This window comes from Sinocyclocheilus rhinocerous, unplaced genomic scaffold (genome assembly GCF_001515625.1).
Source record: "Sinocyclocheilus rhinocerous isolate Xijiao unplaced genomic scaffold, SAMN03320098_v1.1 scaffold2975, whole genome shotgun sequence".
NCBI lineage: Eukaryota > Metazoa > Chordata > Actinopteri > Cypriniformes > Cyprinidae > Sinocyclocheilus > Sinocyclocheilus rhinocerous.
The window spans coordinates 49,763-74,454 of NW_015647017.1; the positions used below are offsets into that span (position 1 = coordinate 49,763).

At 38.2% G+C, this 24,692-nt stretch overlaps 2 protein-coding genes across 2 annotated transcripts; one reads left to right on the forward strand and one right to left on the reverse strand.

Annotated features, from left to right (window-relative positions):
• The first annotated feature begins 2,136 nt into the window (after window positions 1-2,136).
• On the forward strand, window positions 2,137-9,655 carry LOC107708265 (ATP-dependent RNA helicase DDX39A). Its single transcript, XM_016512453.1, has 10 exons — window positions 2,137-2,275; window positions 3,435-3,643; window positions 3,730-3,857; window positions 5,657-5,933; window positions 6,021-6,139; window positions 6,980-7,111; window positions 7,355-7,464; window positions 8,487-8,631; window positions 8,710-8,857; window positions 9,192-9,655. Exons 2-10 carry the CDS (start codon window positions 3,436-3,438, stop codon window positions 9,206-9,208), a joined length of 1,284 nt encoding a protein of 427 aa, XP_016367939.1. The 5' UTR covers window positions 2,137-2,275; window position 3,435; the 3' UTR covers window positions 9,209-9,655.
• Window positions 9,656-10,354: 699 nt separating this feature from the next.
• Window positions 10,355-21,250, reverse strand: LOC107708266 (protein CYR61-like). The gene is made up of 5 exons (XM_016512454.1): window positions 21,058-21,250; window positions 18,783-18,996; window positions 15,994-16,398; window positions 13,788-13,963; window positions 10,355-12,524 (listed from the first exon to the last, which is right to left on the reverse strand). Exons 1-5 carry the CDS (start codon window positions 21,112-21,114, stop codon window positions 12,219-12,221), a joined length of 1,158 nt encoding a protein of 385 aa, XP_016367940.1. The 5' UTR covers window positions 21,115-21,250; the 3' UTR covers window positions 10,355-12,218.
• Window positions 21,251-24,692: the final 3,442 nt, after the last annotated feature.

Genomic DNA, 24,692 nt, shown 5'->3' on the forward strand with positions numbered 1-24,692 from the left:
ATGTGGGGGCGTGTTAGAATGAGCCGTTTTAGGTAGGTGTGGTTGACTCTTAACTTTTAGTTAGGCCTTTAGGTCTTTAGGCCTACTTATTTGCATTTATTATGGTGTAATTAATACACTTCGTATCAATCCATGTTCATTTTTACCGTGAGCAATGCGCTGTCACTTTAATTCAGTGTGTGCAGCACAACAAAAATAGACTCGGTGCGGAAATACTTGGGAAACGATCACTGCGATGATAAACAAGAATAAAAAAAATTTATAAGTTTACATTCGTATGTATTTTTGTATGTATTGTATTTATTTTTAATATCAATGCTGTTTAAGCCAATATATCACCATCCCCTGACCATTATAATGTGACAAATTCATTAAAGAATACCTTATTTAATTCTGACATAATAATCCACCACGAGTTTTCCCTCTGTAAATGAGCCGTTTTAGGTAGGTGTGGTTGACTCTTAACTTTTAGTTAGGCCTTTAGGTCTTTAGGCCTACTTATTTGCATTTATTATGGTGTAATTAATACACTTCGTATCAATCCATGTTCATTTTTACCGTGAGCAATGCGCTGTCACTTTAATTCAGTGTGTGCAGCACAACAAAAATAGACTCGGTGCGGAAATACTTGGGAAACGATCACTGCGATGATAAACAAGAATAAAAAAAATTTATAAGTTTACATTCGTATGTATTTTTGTATGTATTGTATTTATTTTTAATATCAATGCTTTTTAAGCCAATATATCACCATCCCCTGACCATTATAATGTGACAAATTCATTAAAGAATACCTTATTTAATTCTGACATAATAATCCACCACGAGTTTTCCCTCTGTAAAATTAGGTGTCGGCAACAGCTAACAACGTTGATCATTGATAGCTCATTTAAAGGTAATGTCACCACCAATAATTTGGACTAATTTGGCCAGTCACGCTAAATGGAGTCGAGGAGTCGATTCCATTGACTCCAATGGTGGGAGTCGGAGTCGACTCCGAAAAACCTGGGCTGCGTTCAGCCCCGACAAAACGGTGCAAAACGTTTTTTAAATGGAAACGGTGGTGCGTTGAACACTCTGTTCTGATGACGCAAGAGTTGCAGCTATGGCAGCTGAGAAGGCCATTCTTTGTGTTCTTTTTGAAGAATTTTCGGAGCCTGATGAAATCGGTATAAATACGTGTTTAATACTGCAAAATACGCTCGATGTAACAGTCACTGCCCTTGCCGTTCTTATGTTAAAAGGTAGTAGGCTATCAAAATTTTAAATGAAAACTTACCATTGCCTGAAACAGCTGTATCGTGCCTTTTTTTTTGCATTTACGTTACAAGTAACCCTGCTGGTCATAAAAAATAACTTTTTCTAACTCCACGAGTGCCATCGGTTATGTTTATCTAAAAGTGTAGGGTACTTTTCCTTGCTTTACCCCTATAGCTAAAAGTACTTTAATTAGCCTATATGCATTTATGGTGCAATTAATACATTTTGTATCAATCCATGTAAATTTTTTTAAAGTGAACAATGCCCTGTAACTTTAATTCAGCGTGTGCAGCACAACAAAAATAGACTCGGTGCGGAAATACTTGGGAAACGATCACTGCGATGATAAACAAGAATAAAAAAAATTTATAAGTTTACATTCGTATGTATTTTTGTATGTATTGTATTTATTTTTAATATCAATGCTGTTTAAGCCAATATATCACCATCCCCTGACCATTATAATGTGACAAATTCATTAAAGAATACCTTATTTAAATCTGACATAATAATCCACCACGAGTTTTCCCTCTGTAAAATTAGGTGTCGGCAACAGCTAACAACGTTGATCATTGATAGCTCATTTAAAGGTAATGTCACCACCAATAAATTGGACTAATTTGGACAACACACCCACCAAACAAGACAAAACGCATCTCAAACCCCATTGCACACCGTTTCCAGGAAACATGTCGTTCAACCCGGAAACCGGAGCAAAACGTTGCGCACCGGTTTGAGCTTGAACTTGCCCCTGGAATCGAACACCCCAACGCGAGCGCCACTTCAACGCCCCCACCAGCATCCAATCACGATACGGTTACATTTAAATTGATACGTTCGCAAGCCAATGGGAGTGTGCGTTAAGACAACGAGCGCGAACGTTCTGCCAATGAGAGCGCGCGTTATTCAGGAGGCTGAATTTCCGGGCGGTAGTATAAACTGAGGCCTGACGCGTGCGGTTTGAGTCAGCATCTGCGTTCGTGTATTCAGTTTCCTTACGCACCATCACCTAAAGGTAACTATAATGTAGTTGATGTTTAGATGTGGACCTTTTTCTTAGTAACGTAATTGTTCATGTAACGTTATATACCGTCGTGGGTTTTATTCAACAGGGAAGTTTCGTGTGTGATCGGAGCGTTGTGTCATTGGGCGCGTTAGCGGTGTATGCTAACCGAAGCGCGCGTTTATTTTCTGATAAATAGTATTTACACTGTTTCGTGCTGTTGGTGATGGCAAGCCTCGTGGAAACACAAGCCCGCGTGGAGTTTTATTCGTGTGTGTGTTTTTTCTATTTTAGTATTTTGCGTCATGTTTATCGGTCGCTAAACGCCGGTCTATTGTTGCATTGGTCCTACAACTAGACGAATTTCTCTTTTGCTGACCAATCTCGGATTGCGTTTATTGGTAACGCAAAATGTCGTGTGTTTGTGTAGAAAATGTTATGTTAGACGTTCGTTGCGTTGACTTGAGAGCCTCATTGGGATGTTTGTGATGGAGGCCCATATAAACCTTGTCCAGTTTCACTGCCTAGTAACAAAAGGTACCACGGTATTACCGTGTTTCTTGTGGACTGCTTTGGCTTTTTGTATTTGTACGTACTTATTTGTTATAGTCAGTGTTGGGGAGTAGGCTAACTAGTTACTGGAAGTACGTAATTTAATTCCAAAATAAATGTAACTAATCTGTTAAAAAGATGTAATTTAAATTAGGTACTTATGGAAATGTTAACGATCACAAAGGGGGTTACATCTGAATATTTTCACTCACAATTAATTGATTTCTTTCCCAAATTGCTTTGACTGCTCTAAAATATGAGACCGCAATGTTTCAGGAGTTTAGTACACATGCTTGTTCGATAACGGTTTTATTTACTACTTGGGTTTATGTATATGCTTCTATTTATTTTTAAGATTAACTGTTTTTTTTTTTCCCAAGGCATTGTTAGATGGTAAATTCTTGTAAATTTGTGACTCTCGAAAGAGTCAATGTTAATCAGACTGGTTTTTGGGTTTGTTTACATGGTTTCTGTCCTGTGTGGGTTTAATTTCATGGCGTAGATATCAACTTGGTCTTTCTGAATGGTGGTCCCTCGTGGCTCGCTCCATTGAAACATGAATGTGCGAGTCGTCTGAAGGTGTGATTTAATTGCTCTTTCTCGCTCCTTTTGTTTCCAGAATGGCTGAGAATGACGTTGACAACGAGCTGCTGGATTATGAAGAGGACGAGGAGCCTCAAGGAGCCCCGGAGAGCGCCGCTCCAGTGGGCAAGAAGGAGGTGAAGGGCTCTTACGTGTCCATCCACAGCTCGGGCTTCAGAGACTTTCTGCTCAAGCCGGAGCTGCTGAGGGCCATCGTGGACTGCGGTTTTGAGCATCCGTCTGAAGGTAAGAGACGCTGAGATGCTGGTTCTCCTAATGTAACTATTTATCTTGATTAGCATCTTAAGTAAACTTCCCGTGTGTGTTTTTAGTGCAGCACGAGTGCATCCCGCAGGCCATCCTCGGCATGGATATCCTGTGTCAGGCCAAGTCTGGTATGGGGAAGACAGCCGTGTTTGTGCTCGCTACCCTACAGCAGATCGAGCCGGTGGATGGACAGGTTAGTACATCAGTTTTGGTTTGTGGTGAAACCATTAGAGCATTGGAATTACTTAACTCAGGGTTTCCCAAACTGGAGTTTGAGAGTTGATGAGAGAAGCTAGTAATTAATTCATAATGTAAAATCTTAAAATAAAAGATTTTGACATCTGATGTGAACCATGCGACTGTTTAATTGTTGAAATGTTAATAAAGGAATTGTTTTAAAATAAAATGCCTGCTAAAAAGATTACTTGTTTTGTTTACGTGCATGTCATGTGACCATTAGCCAACAGAACCATGAATATGTGAAATGTTTAAATATTTAATCATAATGTGGAATTTTTTTTAAAAAACGAAACGATGAAAATAAATGCTTTAAAGATTAAGTTGTTTACAGTTATGTGACCCATTAATCCACATTAGTACCATGAGTGTGCGAATAGTGTTAAATTATTTAAATCATAAAATTAAAAATGAATAAATCTAAAACAATCGAAATAAAACTTGCTATTAAAGATGAAATACTTTAAAACGCTTAAGATTACTAGGATTAAGTTATTTATCTGCGACGGTTAATCAACATTTAGAAAACTGAAAATGTTGAGTTATTTTAATAAATTTCATAATGTTAAATTAATTTGTTTTTATCTGATTTTCAGTTTAAAACAATCTAAATAAGACTTAAAGATTAAACCTTTTATTTGTGCATGTCTGGTGAACCTTATAAATTCATAAAACAATTTATTCGTTTTAAATGTTGCATTATGATATTTTAATTTAACAGCACAATCAAAAAAGATTAACGTATATCTGTTTAAAAAAAAAAAACGTGATGTGACGTGTGGCCAAGTATGGTGACCCGTACTTGGAATTAGTGCTCTGCATTTAACCCATCCAAAGTGCGCACACACACAGCAGTGAACACACACACACCGTGAACACACACCCGGAGCAGTGGGCAGCCATTTATGCTGCGGCGCCCGGGGAGCGGTTGGGGGTTCGGTGCCTTGCTCAAGGGCACCTCAGTCATGGTATTGAAGGTGGGAGAGAGCGCTGTACATTCACTCCCCCCACCTACAATCCCTGCCGGTACGAGACTTGAACCCGCAACCTTTGGGAGTCCGACTCTCTAACCATTAGGCCACGACTTCCCCAATCTGCATCTCATGCTACCAGTAATCAGAACCAGGAATGTTTTGTTTTATTATTGCAATGTTATTTAAATCGTTATGTAAAATTGCAATAAACTGTTTTGGAATAAGTATTTTAAAATAACTTGACTCCATTTCTGTCACTGATGGAGTTTGGTTCCTTGCCACTGTCTCCTTTGGCTTGCTTTAGTTGGTGACACAATTTCTGGCAACATTGTTGACTTGTCTTGACACTATTTGAAGAGAATGATGAACTGAAAAACTGACTCTTCTCTATTGTCCTCTTGCATTATAAACGCACGTTTTTCCGGTTTAACACTGTAAAGCTGTTTTGACACAATCTGTATTGTATAAAGCTCTATTTGAATAAAGCTGACGTGACTTGAGAAGATAATTATTACACTTACATAATAATAGTTGGTTTATCTGCAAGTTCATGGTTCTTTGTTGGTTAATGGTTAGGTTACATGTAAATATTAGATTATTCCAATATTAACTTAAAAATATTGTAAGTGTTGACAAGTTTTTTTTTTTGTTTGTTTTTTTAACACCTTGGCACATTTTAGTTTGTGATGGGTTATCAAGCAGTGGCATAATTGTTTCTGATCTGTAACATGCAAAACTTAAGTTTGTTGAAGATTAAGTTGACTGTTTTCCGGTGATTCAGGTGTCGGTGCTGGTCATGTGTCACACTCGTGAGCTGGCGTTTCAGATCAGTAAGGAGTACGAGCGCTTCTCCAAGTACATGCCCACGGTGAAGGTGGCAGTGTTCTTCGGCGGCATGTCCATAAAGAAGGACGAGGATGTCCTGAAGAAGAGCTGCCCTCACATCGTGGTCGGCACGCCGGGACGAATCCTCGCCCTGGTCCGAAACAAAACCCTCAACCTGAAGAACGTCAAGCACTTCGTTCTGGACGAGTGTGACAAGATGCTGGAGCAGCTGGGTGAGCGTTTGCCCAAAAACTGTTCTGAACGGTGTCGAGCCGAACCTGTGACGCTTCATATGACGCTTAAGTTTGTTTCTCTGTCAGATATGAGACGTGACGTTCAGGACATCTTCAGACTGACCCCTCATGAGAAGCAGTGCATGATGTTCAGCGCCACCCTCAGCAAAGAGATTCGGCCCGTCTGCCGCAAGTTCATGCAGGACGTGAGTAACGTCTGTTAAGACGCATTGATGTTACTATTTGTGACCCTGAACCACAAAACCAGTCATAAGGGTCAATTTTTTTTTTTAATTGAGATTTATACATCATCTGAAAGTTGAATAAATAAGCTTTCCATTGATGTATGGTAGGATAGGACAATATTTGGCCGAGATGCAACTATCTGAAAATCTGGAATCTGAGGGTGCAAAAAAATCGAAATTATTGAGAATCGCCTTTAAAGTTGTCCAAATGAAGTTCTTAGCAATGCATATTACTAATCAAAAATAGTTTTACATTTACGGTAGGAAATTTACAAAATATCTTCATGGAACATGATCTTTATTAATGATTTTTGGCTTAAAAGAAAAATCTATAATTTTGACCCATACAATGTTTTTTTGGCTATTGCAACAAATATACCTGTGCTACTTATGACTGCTTTTGTGCTCCAGGGAGAGATATATATATATATATATATCTCTCTTTCAGAAAACTTTACTTTTAGAAAACGTTCGTTTTTTTCAATATTTATATAGCTTACATTTAGGTTGCTTCAGTAATTCAACTTAAACTTCATAAAGTTACAAACTAATAATATATCAATTATATGAATCCTATTCTGAAGTGTTGTTTTAGTATGCATAAAACAGCACAGTGGAAACATGGCAGTTTTATGGAAATTATCAGACGCCTATTAAGCCATTTGAGCATTTATAAGTAAAATTGTCAGGCTGTAATTGTAGCTTTATTACCCAGCTGTATTAGTACTGATGCTGATTTCTTAAGACTTAATCTAAAGCATGTAAAGCGTTCTGTCTGATGTGTTTGCGGTCTGTTTTCAGCCGATGGAGGTGTTTGTGGACGATGAGACGAAGCTGACTCTTCATGGTCTGCAGCAGTACTACTGCAAACTGAAGGACAGCGAGAAAAACCGCAAACTCTTCGACCTGCTCGACGTGCTGGAGTTCAACCAAGTGAGTTTAGCACTTAACGCTCATTTGAGTTTCCAAGGGCACTTGCAAATGAGGAATACAGCAAGCAAATATTTTGTTGCTCAAACCTGACCCCATTTCCTCCAATTTCAGTATGCTTTTTCTGTGCATTTGTTTGTCTTTCTCTGCCATATTTTCCCCTGTAGAATATTGTTTCTGTCAGAAGTGCTTGAGCTCTAATGCATGTTTCATGTTCTTGAGGGTAATTCTGCTGTTGTCCTGCAGGTGGTGATATTCGTTAAGTCTGTTCAGCGTTGTGTGGCGCTTTCACAGTTACTGGTGGAGCAGAACTTCCCTGCCATCGCCATCCACAGAGGAATGGCTCAGGAAGAGAGGTGTGTGTACTTGTTTCGGCTGAATGTACTGTTATGCAATGAAATATCATGACTGTTGACTAGTGAGGCCATAGTGTCGTTGCTAGTTAAAAAGACTCACAAATTGGCTAAATCATGTTTATATAAGTCTAGTGTCTTGCACGGTTTCTGTGAGGGTTTGTTTAGGGTTAGGAGATAGAATATAATTAGCTTGATATAAAAACAATGGAAGTCTACGAAATTAACTAACTAATAGTCAAAGACAAACATTAGCATTAGTGTTGGCATATGCTTTGGTTCCCTGGAGTTATTAAAAGAAATCAAGGATTACTTGTTCTTCGCTAAACCCCTTTGAGCTAATGTTTTTTTTGTAACTTTTAAAGTTAATGTCAGTTAATGGACTCGTGACATGCAAGTGGAATTGTGTGTGTGCAAGAAATTTTGTACAAAATGCTTTTCAAATTTCTTAGACAAGTGACATCAACATTGTGTATACTGAAAAGTTCTACTTTTTAAAACGTAAAAATACTATAATAAATGGTAAATGACATTTATAGGACATTACCGTAGGAAACATCTGTTTACTTGTATAAACAATGTTTTAACACCAGATGATCAAATGTCCATGGTTCAAATTTAGAGTTTCAGCCAACAAATAAATACAATCTCCCTTAAAGTTCAATGGAATTTCATTTATTTTTATCAGTTCAGGGAAACCCAGATTTAGTTACAATCCTTAAAGACATAAAAAGCATGAAATTGTATGTCCGTTTAATTCTTTTTCGCTATGTAACTATTGCTAACTCGCTAAGATTATAAAATTGGTGTTTTCCCATGAAGCTTTTTCTTTTCCAGCAACAATTCCTGTTATTACTCATACATTCGTGATTATCTCGTCAGCGTAGTTAACATGCTTGTTGCAATATTTGTGTCCTTAATCTAATTTGTGGAGCTCTTGAACATTTTCTATATCTTAAGATGAACCATTTGATCATTGAATATTTAATGCACAAAGCTGAGTCTCGTCTCGCCTCTACTCGCAGGTTGTCTCGGTATCAGCAGTTTAAAGACTTTCAGAGGAGGATCCTAGTGGCCACAAACCTTTTCGGGCGAGGAATGGATATCGAGAGGGTCAACATCGCCTTCAACTACGACATGCCAGAGGACTCCGACACGTATCTCCACAGGGTCTGTATCCATGCAGTCGCCACAAGCGTTTCAGATCTCTGGAGCGGCACATCTCACACGGTCTCGTCTTGTTCTCAGGTGGCTCGTGCGGGTCGCTTCGGCACCAAGGGTTTGGCCATCACGTTTGTGTCAGACGAGACTGACGCAAAGATCCTGAACGACGTGCAGGACCGATTCGAGGTCAACGTGGCCGAGTTACCAGAGGAGATCGACATTTCCACTTACAGTGAGTCTTGGCTCTTGTCTTATTATACCAGTCAAGCGTTGAGCATGAAGAAATAAACTGCTTCCAATATCTGCTTCCAAATTTAATGTAACCTGATCAGTGTGATGAGTTAATAACAGCAATGTTGGCGGATGCTAATGTGAGGCTAGTTAATTGTATATTTTGAGGTTATTAGCATTGGCTCTGTAAGTGGGTCGGTCAAATTTAAGCATTGCAGAGTTAAATTAGACCCTGAACTGAACGGATTCCCATTGATTTTCTTGTCAAATGTTTCAAACCCACCGTGACTGGTTAAATAGCAGTTGAAGTGACATTTGTCTCTTTCTCTGTGCAGTTGAACAGTCCAGATGAAGATCTTGACGTTTCCAGAATCGCAGATATTGGATCACGTTGGAGTGCCGAACCTCTGTTTTTAAAGCCTCCTTTTTACCTCAAACCCACAATTGTTTTTACTGCTTCTCTCGGAGAACCGGCCGAGTTGTCTGTTTTATGATTTTGTCCTAAAATCATGTTTTTGTTTTGGGTTTTAATGAGATTAAAACGTTTTATATACTACTCTTGACTGGCTGTGTTTGTCTTCTGAGAAGTGTCATGAAATGTATGAAAGTGGTTTTGTAATGGGTCTCCAAATGCTTCGTGTAATTGCTTACTCTGAAAGTCTTTCCAGATATTTGTCTTGTTAAACTCGCAGGCCAGTGTCATAACCTCCATCGTTTGAGGTTAACTGATTGAGACTTGTGTGGTTGCAAATTACTGAAATGTCAACCTAAAATAAAAAAAAAGTTTTGTAATGGGAAATGGACTTTTCTTATTTCCAAACAAATTCCTCTTTGTAATTAATGAAATGAATGTCCAGCCAGTAACTAATTGACTGGATGGCTCTTGAATTCATCTGTTTAAAGCAAAAAATAAAATTTTCTATTAATATTTAGATGTTCACCATATTATGGTGACCGTAATGCCGAGTTCACACGGCACGGTTTTCAAACTCGTCGGATCGCCGTTGTTTTCACACTGCGTGACTATCTGAGGTAGCAGTCAGTCGCTGCAGTGTTCACATTGCACGATGGATCGGCGACAGGGGGTTTCACACTGCATGACTTCACAATAGGAAGAATCGCCGACAGCTCTGTCTGGTCCGCAAACTACGTTTCACAACAAAACACGCGAGAAGTGATAAGGAAATAACGCGAGAACCCGCGTGCGTCAGACCGGAGTTCTCGCGAGCAAGACTAATTATTAAAATATATATATATATATATATAGCCCGCAAATTGTGAGCTGATTTCCAGTTACAAGGAGAAAAAGAAAAACAGATTATGCAGGAGGGAGATGCAGGGAACAGGGATTGGGTGTTCTGCAAAGAGAGTTGGAGGGAAATAATTTTGCAGTAACTTATGGTCTCAACTATGTTTGATTTCTTTATGCACCAAGAGCTTGTAACACTCCAAAGAGAAAGGAAAAAATTAAATTGCATCATATGACCCCTTTAAAAATAAAAAAAACGCACCTGGAGTCAATCGTTTTTACAAGCCAGTTTATTTGATGGATGTTGAGTGGTTGTCCTCTGTCTCAAGAGGTAAAACAAATGAGAGTAACTTATAATACAAGCCCATTTTAGACCAGACCCAAATCCAGATAAGTCTGGTTTTCAGCAGTATGAAAGTGTAGCATGATGAAGGTATTTATGAAACATTTAATCACATGGCTGCTAAATGTCATTTCCTGATAATATAATCCACTCAAGACTTTTAAAAGTCTGTACAAATTTTTTTTTCATAAAGCATACAAACATCAGCTATGATTAAATCAAATTGATTGCAATAATGCTTGACTGGTAATAAGAGAACATCTTAAAATTGTCACCTGCTAGATGATAAAACAGGTGAAGAAAATCCCACAGACGAACATCGGAGACCAGAAGATCGCGCCAGACGGGAGGAAAACGCTCACAGAACTACTCACAGGTATGTTTCCTGTTCGAAGACACAATTCTGCTTAATTACCATAGTATGATGCATTTTTGACGGAGAAAAAACTAACTAGGCAGTTGCGACCGTTGCGAACCAGTAGTGAGATGTTCGCGCCTCCGTCGTTTGAATCACGCTTGTTCAACTGTCGTTAATGACGTCACGCGCAGGTGGTGAAGTAATAAAAACATCCGCTAATTAATCGATTCGACAACGTAATTAGTGTCAGATTCTTATGGTTAATTAACTCGAAACAACAGAAAGCTGTTCATTTTTTAATCAAGTTTACATGCAGCATGTAATTGGCTGTTTATTCAGTCAGCAGCTTTCCACAACTTCCTCCGAATGACTGCTGTAACGGACATGGCATCTGAAATGTAATATGCAGAAATGCCGTTTTACTCAGTTGAGATTGAGAGATGGAACGAAACGTAACAAAATATACTAACACAATCATTCAATGACAACATGGCTTCTTCTATTCAAAATTAGTTTTTTTTTTTAGCCTGTTCAAACCCTCCCTGAGTCAGATGGTGTGACCTCCGTCAGTTCATCCACCAATGCCAGGCAGAAATGGAAACCGCTGCATCATAAAACACACAGACACCAGTGCCGTTTGCACCAGGCTCTGCCATCAAGTGGTAGATTACAGACCAGCGTTTGAAAGAACCGACCCACCCATTACTTTCAAATTACATGTTTACATCAGATGCTGGTGTTTTAAACATATTTTTATTGCAAACCAAAGGGTTACTGGGTTTCTTTCTGCCCCCAAAGAAGAAGATTGTAATTAGCCGGGAGCAGCAGCACTTGGCAAATATCGCTTGGTGAGTCGACGGAGTCATGGGCTCACGAAACCATCAGTCTCAGTGTTGAGTCCACAAGCAGCTGAGTCTAAACCTGGGTAGCTTACAACAACTTCCCGTTGAGTTTCCCTTGTATTTGCCAGCAGTTCTTTGAACGTCAAGGCAAAGCAATCACTACAAAAGACGTAAAGGTCAGCCCTTGTGAAGCTGAGAGGTCCCACCACATTTAAGTGTCTAATCAGCATCCCACTGAGGCATTTTTTCCCCCTCCAAACCTGCTTAAAGGCTCATCTAGATTGCGCAGGTGCCCCAGAACGCATCACTGTTCATGGTAAGGACCAGTCAATCAGAAGATCCATTGTATATATTCACGACTGGGATTCATCCCATTCCGGTTCCTCGCGGAAAGCGCATCTACTCTAAGGCTCTCGGTACAAGGGATTGGAAACCCAAAATTGCCCTTTTTCCGCATGGATTTGCATTATAATAAGGCCTCGGCCTAGCGTCTACTCAGAGTTACACTTCGAAACGCTACTCTATTGGACAGGGAAAGACATGGGGGCGGGTCTTTGGACAAACGAGACGTTAATCTACGAACTTGTGCATGTCACCATAGAGCCAACGTTGGGGCGGGAGCGCTGCATCGTTCAGGTGGCCGCATTCGTCATTGCACTTGCAGGACTGCACAAACATTATGGCCCTCTTGAAGCGCTCTCCGTCGGGGCAGGCGAAGAGCACGGGGGCCGTCCGCGTGCGCCGGGGCGAGCAGCATCGCCCGTCCAGGCACGTCCCGCAGTAGTTGGGCCTATAGAGACGTGTGCTGCGGCAGCCGGCGTAGCGCAGACGCAGAGGCTCGGGAGACTTCTGGGTACGAGAGCACTTCCTCCCCTTCTGTTAAAGAAAAATAGAAGGCTGTTTACACTCACATCTGCAATGGAAAACAAGTGTGCAGTGATAACTTCAGTTGGCTAAGGGACCGTTTACAGGACACCATTTTCAACTAAAAATGGGAAACTTTTTATGCGTTTTGGCTGTTGATTTTCATGACCGCGGCATTTTGGTGGCCTGAGAATGCAAACTTTTGAAAACGGGTTTCAAAGAGCAAGTTTTTGAAAGCAAATTTGCAAAAACGTTGTTGACATGCGCATTATGTGTTCCTTCAGTATGTGCACAGCCACACAGTGTTTCTTTACAAACTGACATCGCCAACTACTGGCCTGGCATGCATAATACAGCGCCTTTAGTCATTTTTCCCGTGTCCATGTGAACAGGGGTTGCTTTGACAATGTTGTCATGTAAACACCCTAAGTCACTTTAGCAGTGTGCACCATTAAAATTGATTCTTGATTATTATTATTTTTTTTTTAATTGTCTAAAATCATAAATTTACTAGAGAAGCAACACAGCATAAGATTTTAAGACTTTAGTCTTCATAGATTCAGTCTTTAATCTGAGTGTATTTAATCTCACTGCACTGGCAGATCTTTTCATGTTGGCAGATACGTGTTCTTGTTTTAATCATAAACTCACTTAATTCCAATAATTTTCTGAGACAACAAGACTTCTTATGTCATTATGTTCATTTTGCATCTCCAGTAAACATATGTTTATTTAAGAATGTTTAGACTTTTTTACTAGGAATACAAGATAAAAATACTGAGGAAGTAGAGCACTTTCTATAGTGAAAGTGTGCAAATTTAATTCAAATATCACATTGCATCATTCATGTTAACATGTTTACTCATGTTTCAAGTACTGCTAATGTGACTGTTGTTGTTTAAGCTACTTCCATATTCAGAATCATACCTAATAATAGTCAAAAAATAAGCAAGGCTTTAAATAATGTTAAAAATAGACATTTTGCTTGCACACTGGAAAACAATGTAAGAGCAACATTTCCATTGTGAAACTGTACTAGAAAGAGCCAAAGGCCAAAAGATGATTGCATGGTTTAGATTTATGGATTTCATTTAATTAATATTTTTATATTGGTTAGTACCAGTTGGTGCCTGTGCACCAACATAAACATGTTGTTTAAAAGCTGGTCCTTTTTGGTGAAGCAGGGAAGAATTCTTAAGCTATTTAAGCAAACATAAACTGGTCTTTTCAGCAGGATCTTGTGGTAATTGTGCAGATAATCTCTGATATGTTTACCTTTATAGGCACATTCACAGAACTACAGGGACGAATGTTGCAGAGTCTGGTTTCCTTCAGCAGCTTGCACTGCGCATTCTCATTGGTGACCCGAGATGAAACGCCCATCCCGCAGCTGCGCGAACAAGGCGTCCAGCTTGTCGTCTGCGCAACACATTGCTTGGCTTGCTTCCACGCTAGGAAGAGCGAGAGAGACGGGGTAAGTTAGTACACAGGCACCATTCACCCAACAGGGAACACTGACGCACAGAGAAAGTGATTATGGCGCGCAGGGAAACAGCTGCCTGACAGAGGCACCGTGTGTGGGGCTGGTTCACAAGGATCTCGTGGAAAAGAAGCAGTGGGCTCCTAAACACAGGCACCCACACAGAAGCACATGCAGGAGGAACCGCCACAGCTCATATTGGGACTGATTGTTATTTGAACCCGAAACTCAAGGGCAGCCAAAGGGGGCGTTTACACAGGACACATTCTTGCACTTCGCTGCACTATTTTTAATTGTTAGTTTATGTAAACATATGCTAAGCAGACGTCATTGATGGTAACGATGCATATCACAGCCTGAGACAAGGTTATTACAGTTAACTTAAACTAAAACTATAAAAAAACTCCTTAAAATTTTTTTTTTTTACTTTAAATAAAACTAAATATAAAACTAATTAAACTTATTTAACTTTAGCTATCTCATTCTCATTTAGTTTAGTATAGTAATAGTATTGCAATGAACCCCATGTTTGGTGCCATGTCAAGTTAAAAGAAGTTAAGGCAAGACTCCACAGGTAAATAGGGGGGAAATGTCACTAATAGATATAATCATACTTCCCTAGTTGATTAATCACAGTACATTAAAATAATTTTGTATTACAAGTTTTCTGAAAATGTATGTTTAAATAAGCCAGTAAATAAGCAGTTTCTACTTAAATATGCACTAATTTCCAGAAGATAAATCTGAACATTGGATAACGCCAGGTTCAAAATCCTTGTTTCATTTTGTTAACATATGTGACCCTGGAGCACAAAAGCAGTCTTAAGTCTCTGGGGTATATTTGTAGCAATAGCCAAAAAACATTGTATGGGTCAAAATTATTGACTTTTCTTTTATGCCAAAAATCATTAGGATATTAAGTAAAGATCATGTTCCATGAAGATATTTTGTAAATTTCCTACCGTAAATATATCAAAACTTAATTTTTGATTAGTAATATGCATTGCTAAGAACTTCATTTGGACAACTTTAAAGTCGATTTTCTCAATATTTAGATTTTTTTGCACCCTCAGATTCCGGATTTTCTAATAGTTGTATCTCAGCCAAATATTGTCCTAACAAACCATACATCAATGGAAAGCTTATTTATTCAGCTTTCATATAATGCATAAATCTCAATTTTGAAAAATTGACCCTTGTGACTGGTTTTGTGGTCCAGGGTCACATATTACAGTTAAAGGTTTTTACTGAGGGGATTTTTGATATCTCTTTTTATCACTCCAAAAATCAGAAAATACTGTCAACAGCCAGAAAGAAAAAAAAAGAAGTTTTCACTGTTTATGGAGTAAAATGCTGTGTAAATCAGTATGAATTATAAAATGAACAAACCCCTCAGTAAAAACCTTCAGAATAGAGACAAAAGCAATAAAAGTGTTAAGTATGATGAATGTAAGTGCTGCTGAAGTGGAGAAACAAACTCATTTAGAGAAAACAGCCTTTAAAGATTTGTATTGTAATGGAAATCTACAGACACAGATAGAGTGCAATAATAAAATCAAGCGAATAATGTATGAACAAATCATACAATAACAACCATCAGAATATAAATGGGAATAAATATGTTAAGTTTGGTGTATGTAAGTGCTGCTGAAGTGGAGAAAAAAACTCATAGCCTCTAAAGATATGCATTGGAATGGACATAGATAAAGTGTAACAAACACCTAAACGTGTATTTTAGATGTTTTCTTTCCACTAGTCTGAAAGAAGATGTGTTATGAAAGTGAAATAGCACAAAAATCTCAAATTTGGTTTTGCCTGTAGTGTCTTGCCTTAATCTTACATCTACATGCATATACATGCTGTTACACACTGAGTTAAGCTGCTTTGGAGCTTTTGACATGTGAAAAGTCTTTCTAGTGATACTTGTTGACCAAGAAGTCTAGTGCTAATTACGAAACATGTTGGGGAAACACAGGTAAACACACAGAACAGTGCCCTCACCTGGTAGGTGCTTTCGGCTACGCGGTTTGTCCCACTTTTTCTCCACCTCTATGAGTTCATTGCTCAGGGATTCTTTGGGCTTGTAGGGGAACGGCTTTGGTTGGGGCTTCTTGTAGGTGTGCAGGTCGGGGAACAGATACGGAGGCGGCTGCGGCCGTCTGAACACTGGCGGGAGGACGGAGGACTCGCTGTGACAGTCCACGCTGAGGCAGCACTGGCCCGGGATTTTGACCAGTCGAGGTGCGGGACAGGATGGCGATGCCAGAGGAATATCGGTGGGGCAGAGGGGCACGCAGCCCACCGCCCCGTCGATACAGGTGCACTGGTGTTTGCAGCCCGCGCGGAAGTTTTCTCCATTCTGATACATGCGGCCATTGTATTCGCAAGAGCGGCCTTCCAGTTTGGCTGAAAAGACAAAAGAAAGACAGGAGCAGGACTCAGCCATAGGGAACTGATGTTCAAATTATATTAAAAATTTTAGTTTTAGTTTAAGTTTTAGTAATTATGGGGTGTTTTTGTCAGTGTAAATAAAATGTTGTCCCAGCTAACAGGGAATTTTCTCAGAAAATTCTTCAAAGTTCTTCCGTAACGTTAATAGAACCTTCGTTCAAAACCATTAGCAGAAATACATTATTTATAAAACGGATAGTTCCGGTGCTTGATTCTGATTGGTTGAGCCGCGTTCGAAGCTGTTGTAAATTGCTCTACAAACATACACCTTTGTTTACTTCTGTGTGTTGCTCGGTAACCACTTTGTTGGAACCACAACTGTTTCTGAGGAACTACATTGTTTGGTGGAAGAATACTGTTTTTATTAATATCATTACACTTTATTTGCTCTGTTTTATTCTGTGAAACCTTACTACGTACAGTATATGGAATAACCGTTTTATAAAAGCAATAAGCCCCGTGAAGCCGTGGTTTACAGTGAATTTATAACAGCTAAGGGGCGTTGTTAGGAACTGTATAGTTCACATTACACATTGTTCATGAAATGTTTTTTTTTTTCTGAAACAATTTAGTTGGACTTTCAGCTAACATTTAAAAAAAAGTTACTACTTGTTTCAGAATGTTCAAAAAACATTCAAACGTAACATTCCCATAATGTTTTATAAAGCATTTAAAATGACTGTACATTTAGAATGTTTAGAGAACATTCAGAAATAACATTTTCATAACTTAATGGTATCGTAAGCAAATTGTTCATGAAACATATTTTTGTTAGCGAAGTCTCAGTCAGTATTTTGTCTTGTTTTCCAGTAAAAATATCGAAACATTCTTTAGATAAACTGATTCATTTGGACATCTTTTGAATGATTTGCATTGAATTATCCAGAAGACGACCTGCACAGAGTGACAGTAAGGGGTTAAACAGAGATTGACATTCTGTCCTTTGCTTTTATGAGAGAGGCTCTATGTTTAGGGCAGAGTGGAATTTTGACTTGTTTACAATGTCGCTGAGCGTCAGATAGTCTTTGGGTGTGTGAGATGCCCCCTAAAACCCCCCTTTAGTCCAACTCAAATAACTGCCTTAATATAGAAACTAGCCCAGTGCACAAAATATCCTCTGTATGTGAGGAAATGAATGTGTATGTCTTAATAAAGATAAAACCTGAAGCCCAGGGTGACCAAACTACATCAGTCCTCTTTGAAACCAAAGTTAGAACTACATTAAGCAGTTTGTCATTCAATTTATTATTTAAGACAATTATTTGAAGGTTTGGAAATTGAATTAATCCAAAACTTTCAATAAGTATGTATATTTTCAAAAAATATAATCATGAATTATAAATGTAATGACTAATTCTAGAATATAAAATTAGAATCGAGTGTTTTCATTATTTTTTTTTTACAATATATCCTATTGAAACAGGAAGTTTGGGTGGGACATCAAAGGTTTTGTACATTTCCGGTAGCCTTTGGTTTGTCATTAACCAAACAAAACTTACAAATGTAAATACATTTGCATTTACTCACACTCAAGTTGTTCCAAAGAGTTTATTATGTTGAACATAAAAAAAAATATGTGGGTAACCAAACCCATTCTTCAAAATATCTTCTTTTGTGTTCAGCAGAAGAAAGAAACTCATACAGGTTTGGAACATCATGAGGGTGAGTAAATGATGACAAGTTTCATTTTTGGGTGAACTATTCTTTTAAGTAAAAACTACTTGAATGTATTTTTTTATTTGGGTGATCTTAATAAAATGTGTCAGGATGGCTGACAGCTAGAAATTAAATCACCTGTTATGAAGTGAAAATGAACTGCATAATATTCCTAGATCTTTGGCTAATGTTCTGGGGTTGTGGCTAGAAGGGATACAGCAAAAACCGGAAGCTAACAATAAATAAATTTTTCTACCTATTAGATTGTGTTTTATTAACGTCTACACCTACCCCAACCCTAAACCTACCCCTTACAATAATGCCAAAACAGTAATTATTGTTGTACAGTGTAAGAAAAATTACGCTATATTGATGATTTTATAGATTTTAAATTAATTGATATAAGCATATATTATGACATTTAAATATGTATATATTCAATATTTTATTAATTTAATTCGTATTAGCATATATTGTGATATATACCAATGATATATGCTAATAAAAAGAAATGGGAATTTTAAAAAATCATATTTTATAAATTTTTCATTAATTTACACAAGCATATATATATATATACATACTCACACACACACACACACACTAGTGCAAATTAATTTAAATTTATAAAATTATTTTAAGAGACCCCAAAAATCTAAACTAGAGTTGTTTTGTTAACTCACCCCGGCAGATTCCATGGATACTGGCCACATCGTTGCCATAGTTACACTCCAGCCCCTTGTGATGGTCGCAGGGTTTGTCTTCATGGCAGTCGTCGTTTAGCTGGGCGGCACAAACCTTACAGCAGCCGCAGCCGTCGGGCACCGCACTGACGCCCGGTGTGCACACGGGCCGCTCCGCCGGACACTTACACACCTTAGGACACCTCGCTCGTACCTGCAGACCGGAGACAGACAGACAGATGTCAAAGAGATGGATAACAGAGTTCAGTTTAGGCTCGGTGCAACTTAATGTTGCCAGATAAAACCTCTGCATAAATAAAATGATCGTATCTGAATATTTAAAGGGATAGTTCACCCCAAAATAAAAATTCTGTCATCATTTACTCACACTCAAGTTGTTCCAAAGAGTTTATTATGTTGAACATAAAAAAAAATATGTGGGTAACCAAACCCATTCTTCAAAATATCTTCTTTTGTGTTCAGCAGAAGAAAGAAACTCATACAGGTTTGGAACATCATGAGGGTGAGTAAATGATGACAAGTTTCATTTTTGGGTGAACTATTCTTTTAAGTAAAAACTACTTGAATGTATTTTTTTATTTGGGTGATCTTAATAAAATGTGTCAGGATGGCTGACAGCTAGAAATTAAATCACCTGTTATGAAGTGAAAATGAACTGCATAATATTCCTAGATCTTTGGCTAATGTTCTGGGGTTGTGGCTAGAAGGGATACAGCAAAAACCGGAAGCTAACAATAAATAAATTTTTCTACCTATTAGATTGTGTTTTATTAACGTCTACACCTACCCCAACCCTAAACCTACCCCTTACAATAATGCCAAAACAGTAATTATTGTTGTACAGTGTAAGAAAAATTACGCTATATTGATGTGCGCATGCCCAGTAGTTTTTGCTGTATCCCTTCTAGCTTTAACCATGTTCTGGCAAGATTCTTGCAATGTCAATAGAATGTTCGTTCAGTGTTATCTGGTCTTTAATAATGTTCTGAAAACTTTAGCACAAAAACATTATATATTGTTCATGGAACGTTTTTCAAAAACATTTTAATTGGACTTTCATCTTATTTACTTGTTTCAGAACTTTTAGAGAACATTCAAAACTAATGTTCATATAAATGGAAAAATTGTAATAAAAAATATAAACTTACATCCGGATTTGGTACCAAGCTATACAAAATATTTTACAAAATAGTATTGAATCGTTAAAAAAAAACGATTTTATTTTTTAAAAACTGTAAATTTTGAACGTTCAGAAAACATTCAAACATTCAGAAAAGAGAAATAACATTTATAGATTAATAGGAATATTAACAGTGTTCTTAGAATGTTTGGAGAATATATGTTTTGAAAACGTTAAGGGAACATTCCATTTTATAACTTTCAAACATTATGAGAATGTTACTTTTGAAAGTTCTGTACACATTCCAAAACAAGTCAATAACATTAAAAAAATGTAAGACGAACATCCAACTAAAATGTTCTAGAAAAGAACATGACTTCCATGAATGAGGTATAACATTTTGATAACATTATTAAAGAGCAGATAACTTTGAAAGAACATTCTATTAACGTTGAGACAACCTTCCCAGAACGTTCTTAGGGCGTTCCCTGTTAGCAGCGATGAGACCAATTCATCTTCACTTCACAATTTAATTTCTCGCCTGGAAAGGAGTGTTTCGTCATTCCAAAGTTGTTTTTCCATTAAAGCCAACTTCCATTGGATCATTTCCGACAGCACTGCACCTGTTTCCCCGGCATCTCCATCGCTGTGTGAATACCCAGCCAAGCCCTCTGAGAATGACCACAGCGCCTGGCATCTTAAGCTCAGAGGAGTCTCTCGGGACCCATATGTGGATCTGAGCTCTGAGATCAAAGCATAACTCGGACCCTCCCTGACCGATTCTGGCCGGCGGGGTTAATGGAGGGCTGGATTGTTGTGCTTTGGTTTTTTTGAGCCTGTGCTTGTCTATTTCTGAACAGCAGAAGCCATGAGGATGGTCAGACTCTCTCAGGTGTGCAGATCATATATACATATATAATCATTTGTACAGTATTTAAAAAAATATACACATATTTAATCATTTATAAATAAAACAATTTTATTTACATATATTTATACACACAATTATTTATGCAACTATGCATAATTATATGAACGACTGATATGTTTCTGTCTGCATTTTATTAGGTTTCTTAATGAAACGCAATGAACTGTTGCTGTTTACACTGTTTACATACCTTTCTTGTGACTTACCGTCGTGCAGATGGTCAGTACAAGCACCAGCAGACACAATAAATCCCTCATCTTCATAATAAACCCTTCAGTGTCCACGGAAGATAATTTATGGAAACTGTAACCAGAACAAAGCACTTGAGCTCTCACAGACAAGCGGTAATAATCCAGCCAGGCGCGTTTATTCCAGCACGATAATGCCAGCCGTCGCTGATTCGAGCAGTGAAGTTTATAACTCTTGTTTTCATACCGCAGTCTTTATACGGGTGAACTGAGATTTCATCCGAAGCCCCGCCCCCTCGGATTCTAAATGGGCGTGGCTTTGACGTCGAGGCGGAGTTTGGGAGTTCGGGGGCGTGGTCAGCGATGAACGCAGTCATTCATAAAAACGACTTCATTCCAGAGAGGAGCTGCTGTCTGCTGCTTACTGACTTATATTTTAATAAAAATATTATGGATGCTTTAAAGTCTCTTTCACACGCATAGCTCTGTCCGCGGTGTGCTTTGTGCAAGGCTAGATAAATATATTCAGCTGTGTGATGTCTGCTAGATTAATAAAGCCACAGAAAACAAGCAGAGATTTCCTGCATCAAAAGACAGATGGAGAAATAGATCAGATGATTTCAACATATGTTCAATGTTTTCATCAGTTTGATCAATTTTCAAATTAAAAAGCTTTATTGGCATGATTATGTAATATTGGCAAAGCATTGTACACAGTAATGACTATAAATAAGTGCACAATTTACAAATAACAAATAAACAATAGCATTTGTATTAAATAAGGTGTCATGTAATGAAAAAAAAACAACAACAATGTTTTGAATGTGTTTCTCAGGTCAGGCCGTGTTTTCAGTCGTTTCCTCCGGAGTGGAAAAGCTCAGCATGACAAACTCGCTGCGCATGGAGGAGATGGATGGAGTGATGGGGAAAAAGGTGTGGGTGGAGGAGTGTGAGGACCAGATCAAACAGACTACCGTCTGTGGAAAAAGACCGAGAGACGGAGGCCGGAGGTTGAACGTAAGAACCAGAGGGAAAGACTGAGCAAAGGCACAAACACAGAGAGACAGAAGGAAAGGCATTCAGACTTCTGAAAGTCATTAACGGGAAAGAAAGAGTCTGAAACGCTTCCACACGGGTCGTGTAGTGTCAGTCATCACAAACACATCAAATACATTCAGCACCAAAATTATTTCACAAAGCTATTACTACTTACAAATGCTTGAAATAAATATTATGTAAATACATATGAATATTTATACAGTTGTTTATAAGTGCACAATTGTACATAAGACTTATGCTGTATAAATGTATGCATGTTGTTATTTTAATTCTACCTACATCATTTTCTGTATGTATATTACCGGTACTTTGTTTTATTTTAATTCTACTTAATTTTTTGAGATGTTCAATACTTTTTATTTAATTCTCCTTATTTAATGTTTCAAGATATATATTAAATTAAGTTTTTTATTCTTATTTTTTTTTAGAGATGTTTATTACTTAGGAAAACATCTGTGTGCTGGAGCTTTAAATTCTCCTTATTTAATGTTTCAAGATATATATTAAATTAAGTTTTTTATTCTTATTTTTTTTAGAGATGTTTATTACTTAGGAAAACATCTGTGTGCTGGAGCTTTAAAGAAGCAAAACACTGACGATCCGAGGAGTCTGAGGTTTATCACACATCCGTATCACAGCTCAAGATCCCCATGAAGCCAAATATTGTTGTAATATGAAGAGGGCTCTCCTGACCGTAAAGAGCCACCGAGGAGCCTTTATTTCGGAGGTTGTGTAACACACTGCTGGACCGTCTTGCTCCACACCAGCAGAGACGGACCGAGATAAAGAGAGAGAGGAATTTTAGTCTCTGGGTTATTTTGAACCCAGAACAGGAACGGCTGTGTTGACTCCCCAAACACACACCTGACACCGCCGGAAACAGAGCTTTTGCGGAGACAGTCACATGACCTGTGAGGCTCTGATGATTGTCATCACGACTCCATTCAGGGGTCACTGACAAATAAGAAGGTCCGAGATGAAGCAAAAGAAAATGATTGTGTTAAAACACATCTGCCACGTCATTGCAATCTTTGTGATCCTGGTGGTTTTATAATAAAAAAAAAGACAATTATTTAAAGACACAAAAGGTGCAAATATTTATTTAGATATTATTTTTGCTACTACAAACAAATATAGTTTCCTCACATCTTGAATATATGTGCACGTTAATTATTTTCACATTTAGTATTTTAGTCATTTTTAATCATGAAAATCATGTCACAATGTAAAAAATCTGATATTATTAGGTGTTTTTGTGACCTTGATGAAGAAAATGAAAACATCTTTTGAAATGAAATTCTCCTGGTAAAACACATCGGCCATGTTATTTAATCTTTATGTTCATGATGCTTTTATACAGTTATATATATATATATATATATATGTGTGTGTGTGTGTGTGTGTGTGTGTGTTAGAAAACGTTAGAATGATGCAAGCATGATTTAGGAAGCTAATGAAGCTTGTCTATCGCTACAGGTCATAGTGAGCAGAACCACTGCTGTCTTTTACTTCTTTTTTTTCACACCCTACACCCTCAGTAGTGACCGATCACTCCCTCCCTCACTGCATCGATTTTACCGCGTTACACAAACACATACACATACACATACACATACACACACACACTCACTCACTCACTCACTCACTCACACACTCTCACACACACATATATACACCCACACACACATACATACACACCCACACACTCACTCACACACTCTCACACACACACACTTGATGGTGTCAAAGAGAGCCGCCTTGTTCTGCCTCCTTCCCGTCTTTCCACCGGTAGCCCGCAAAAATTCCAGAAATCCCTGTTATTTCCGCACTTGTGTTTGTTTGGCAGGCGTAAACACATGAAACGCCTCAGAACTGAAGCCGTGTGTTCGGCGCACAGACCTCGCCTCTGTTCACACACTCACCGCGCCACAGCGCCATCTATGGGAGGACAATTATGACAAATGTATTCGAAACAAAGGGCAAAAATGCATTGCATTAACAGGGATTGCATTTCAATGCATTGTATTATCAGGGATTTCATTTGTAGGGGCTGAAATTCAACATGGTTGTATATTTAAGCTGTGGATATTTCAATTAAAATTATTTCACACACATTTTCATTATTAAATATTCATGAACTCATATTCACCTTCCAAAATATTCAGTCTGTTTAAAAATACAGCCTATAATAGTTTTAGTCCGTTTTATTTTGCTTTACATTGAACATCTTATTCTTCTTCTGTTTTTATTGGCGGGAGGAAACTAACAATTAAGGTGCATATCCGCCACCTGCTGTACTGGAGTGTGGGCCAAACAGTGCTATCTTTAACCCCCCTTTATTATACTTTATTGATCTGCTCTTTTTAGTATATTCTTAAGGTTCAACACACTCACCCCATATTTCTTTAACTCATCTTTTAACCTTAACATTGAACATCCAGGAACTGCAGGTGTAGCAGTAGAGTAGCCTACCGGTGCATGATCTCCATCTGCTGTCAGTTGCTCACCAGCAAGCGGGTGTTGAAGAAGCCCACCAGGTCAAGTCAAGTCAAGTTTATTTGTACAGCGCTTTTCACGATACAAATCATTGCAAA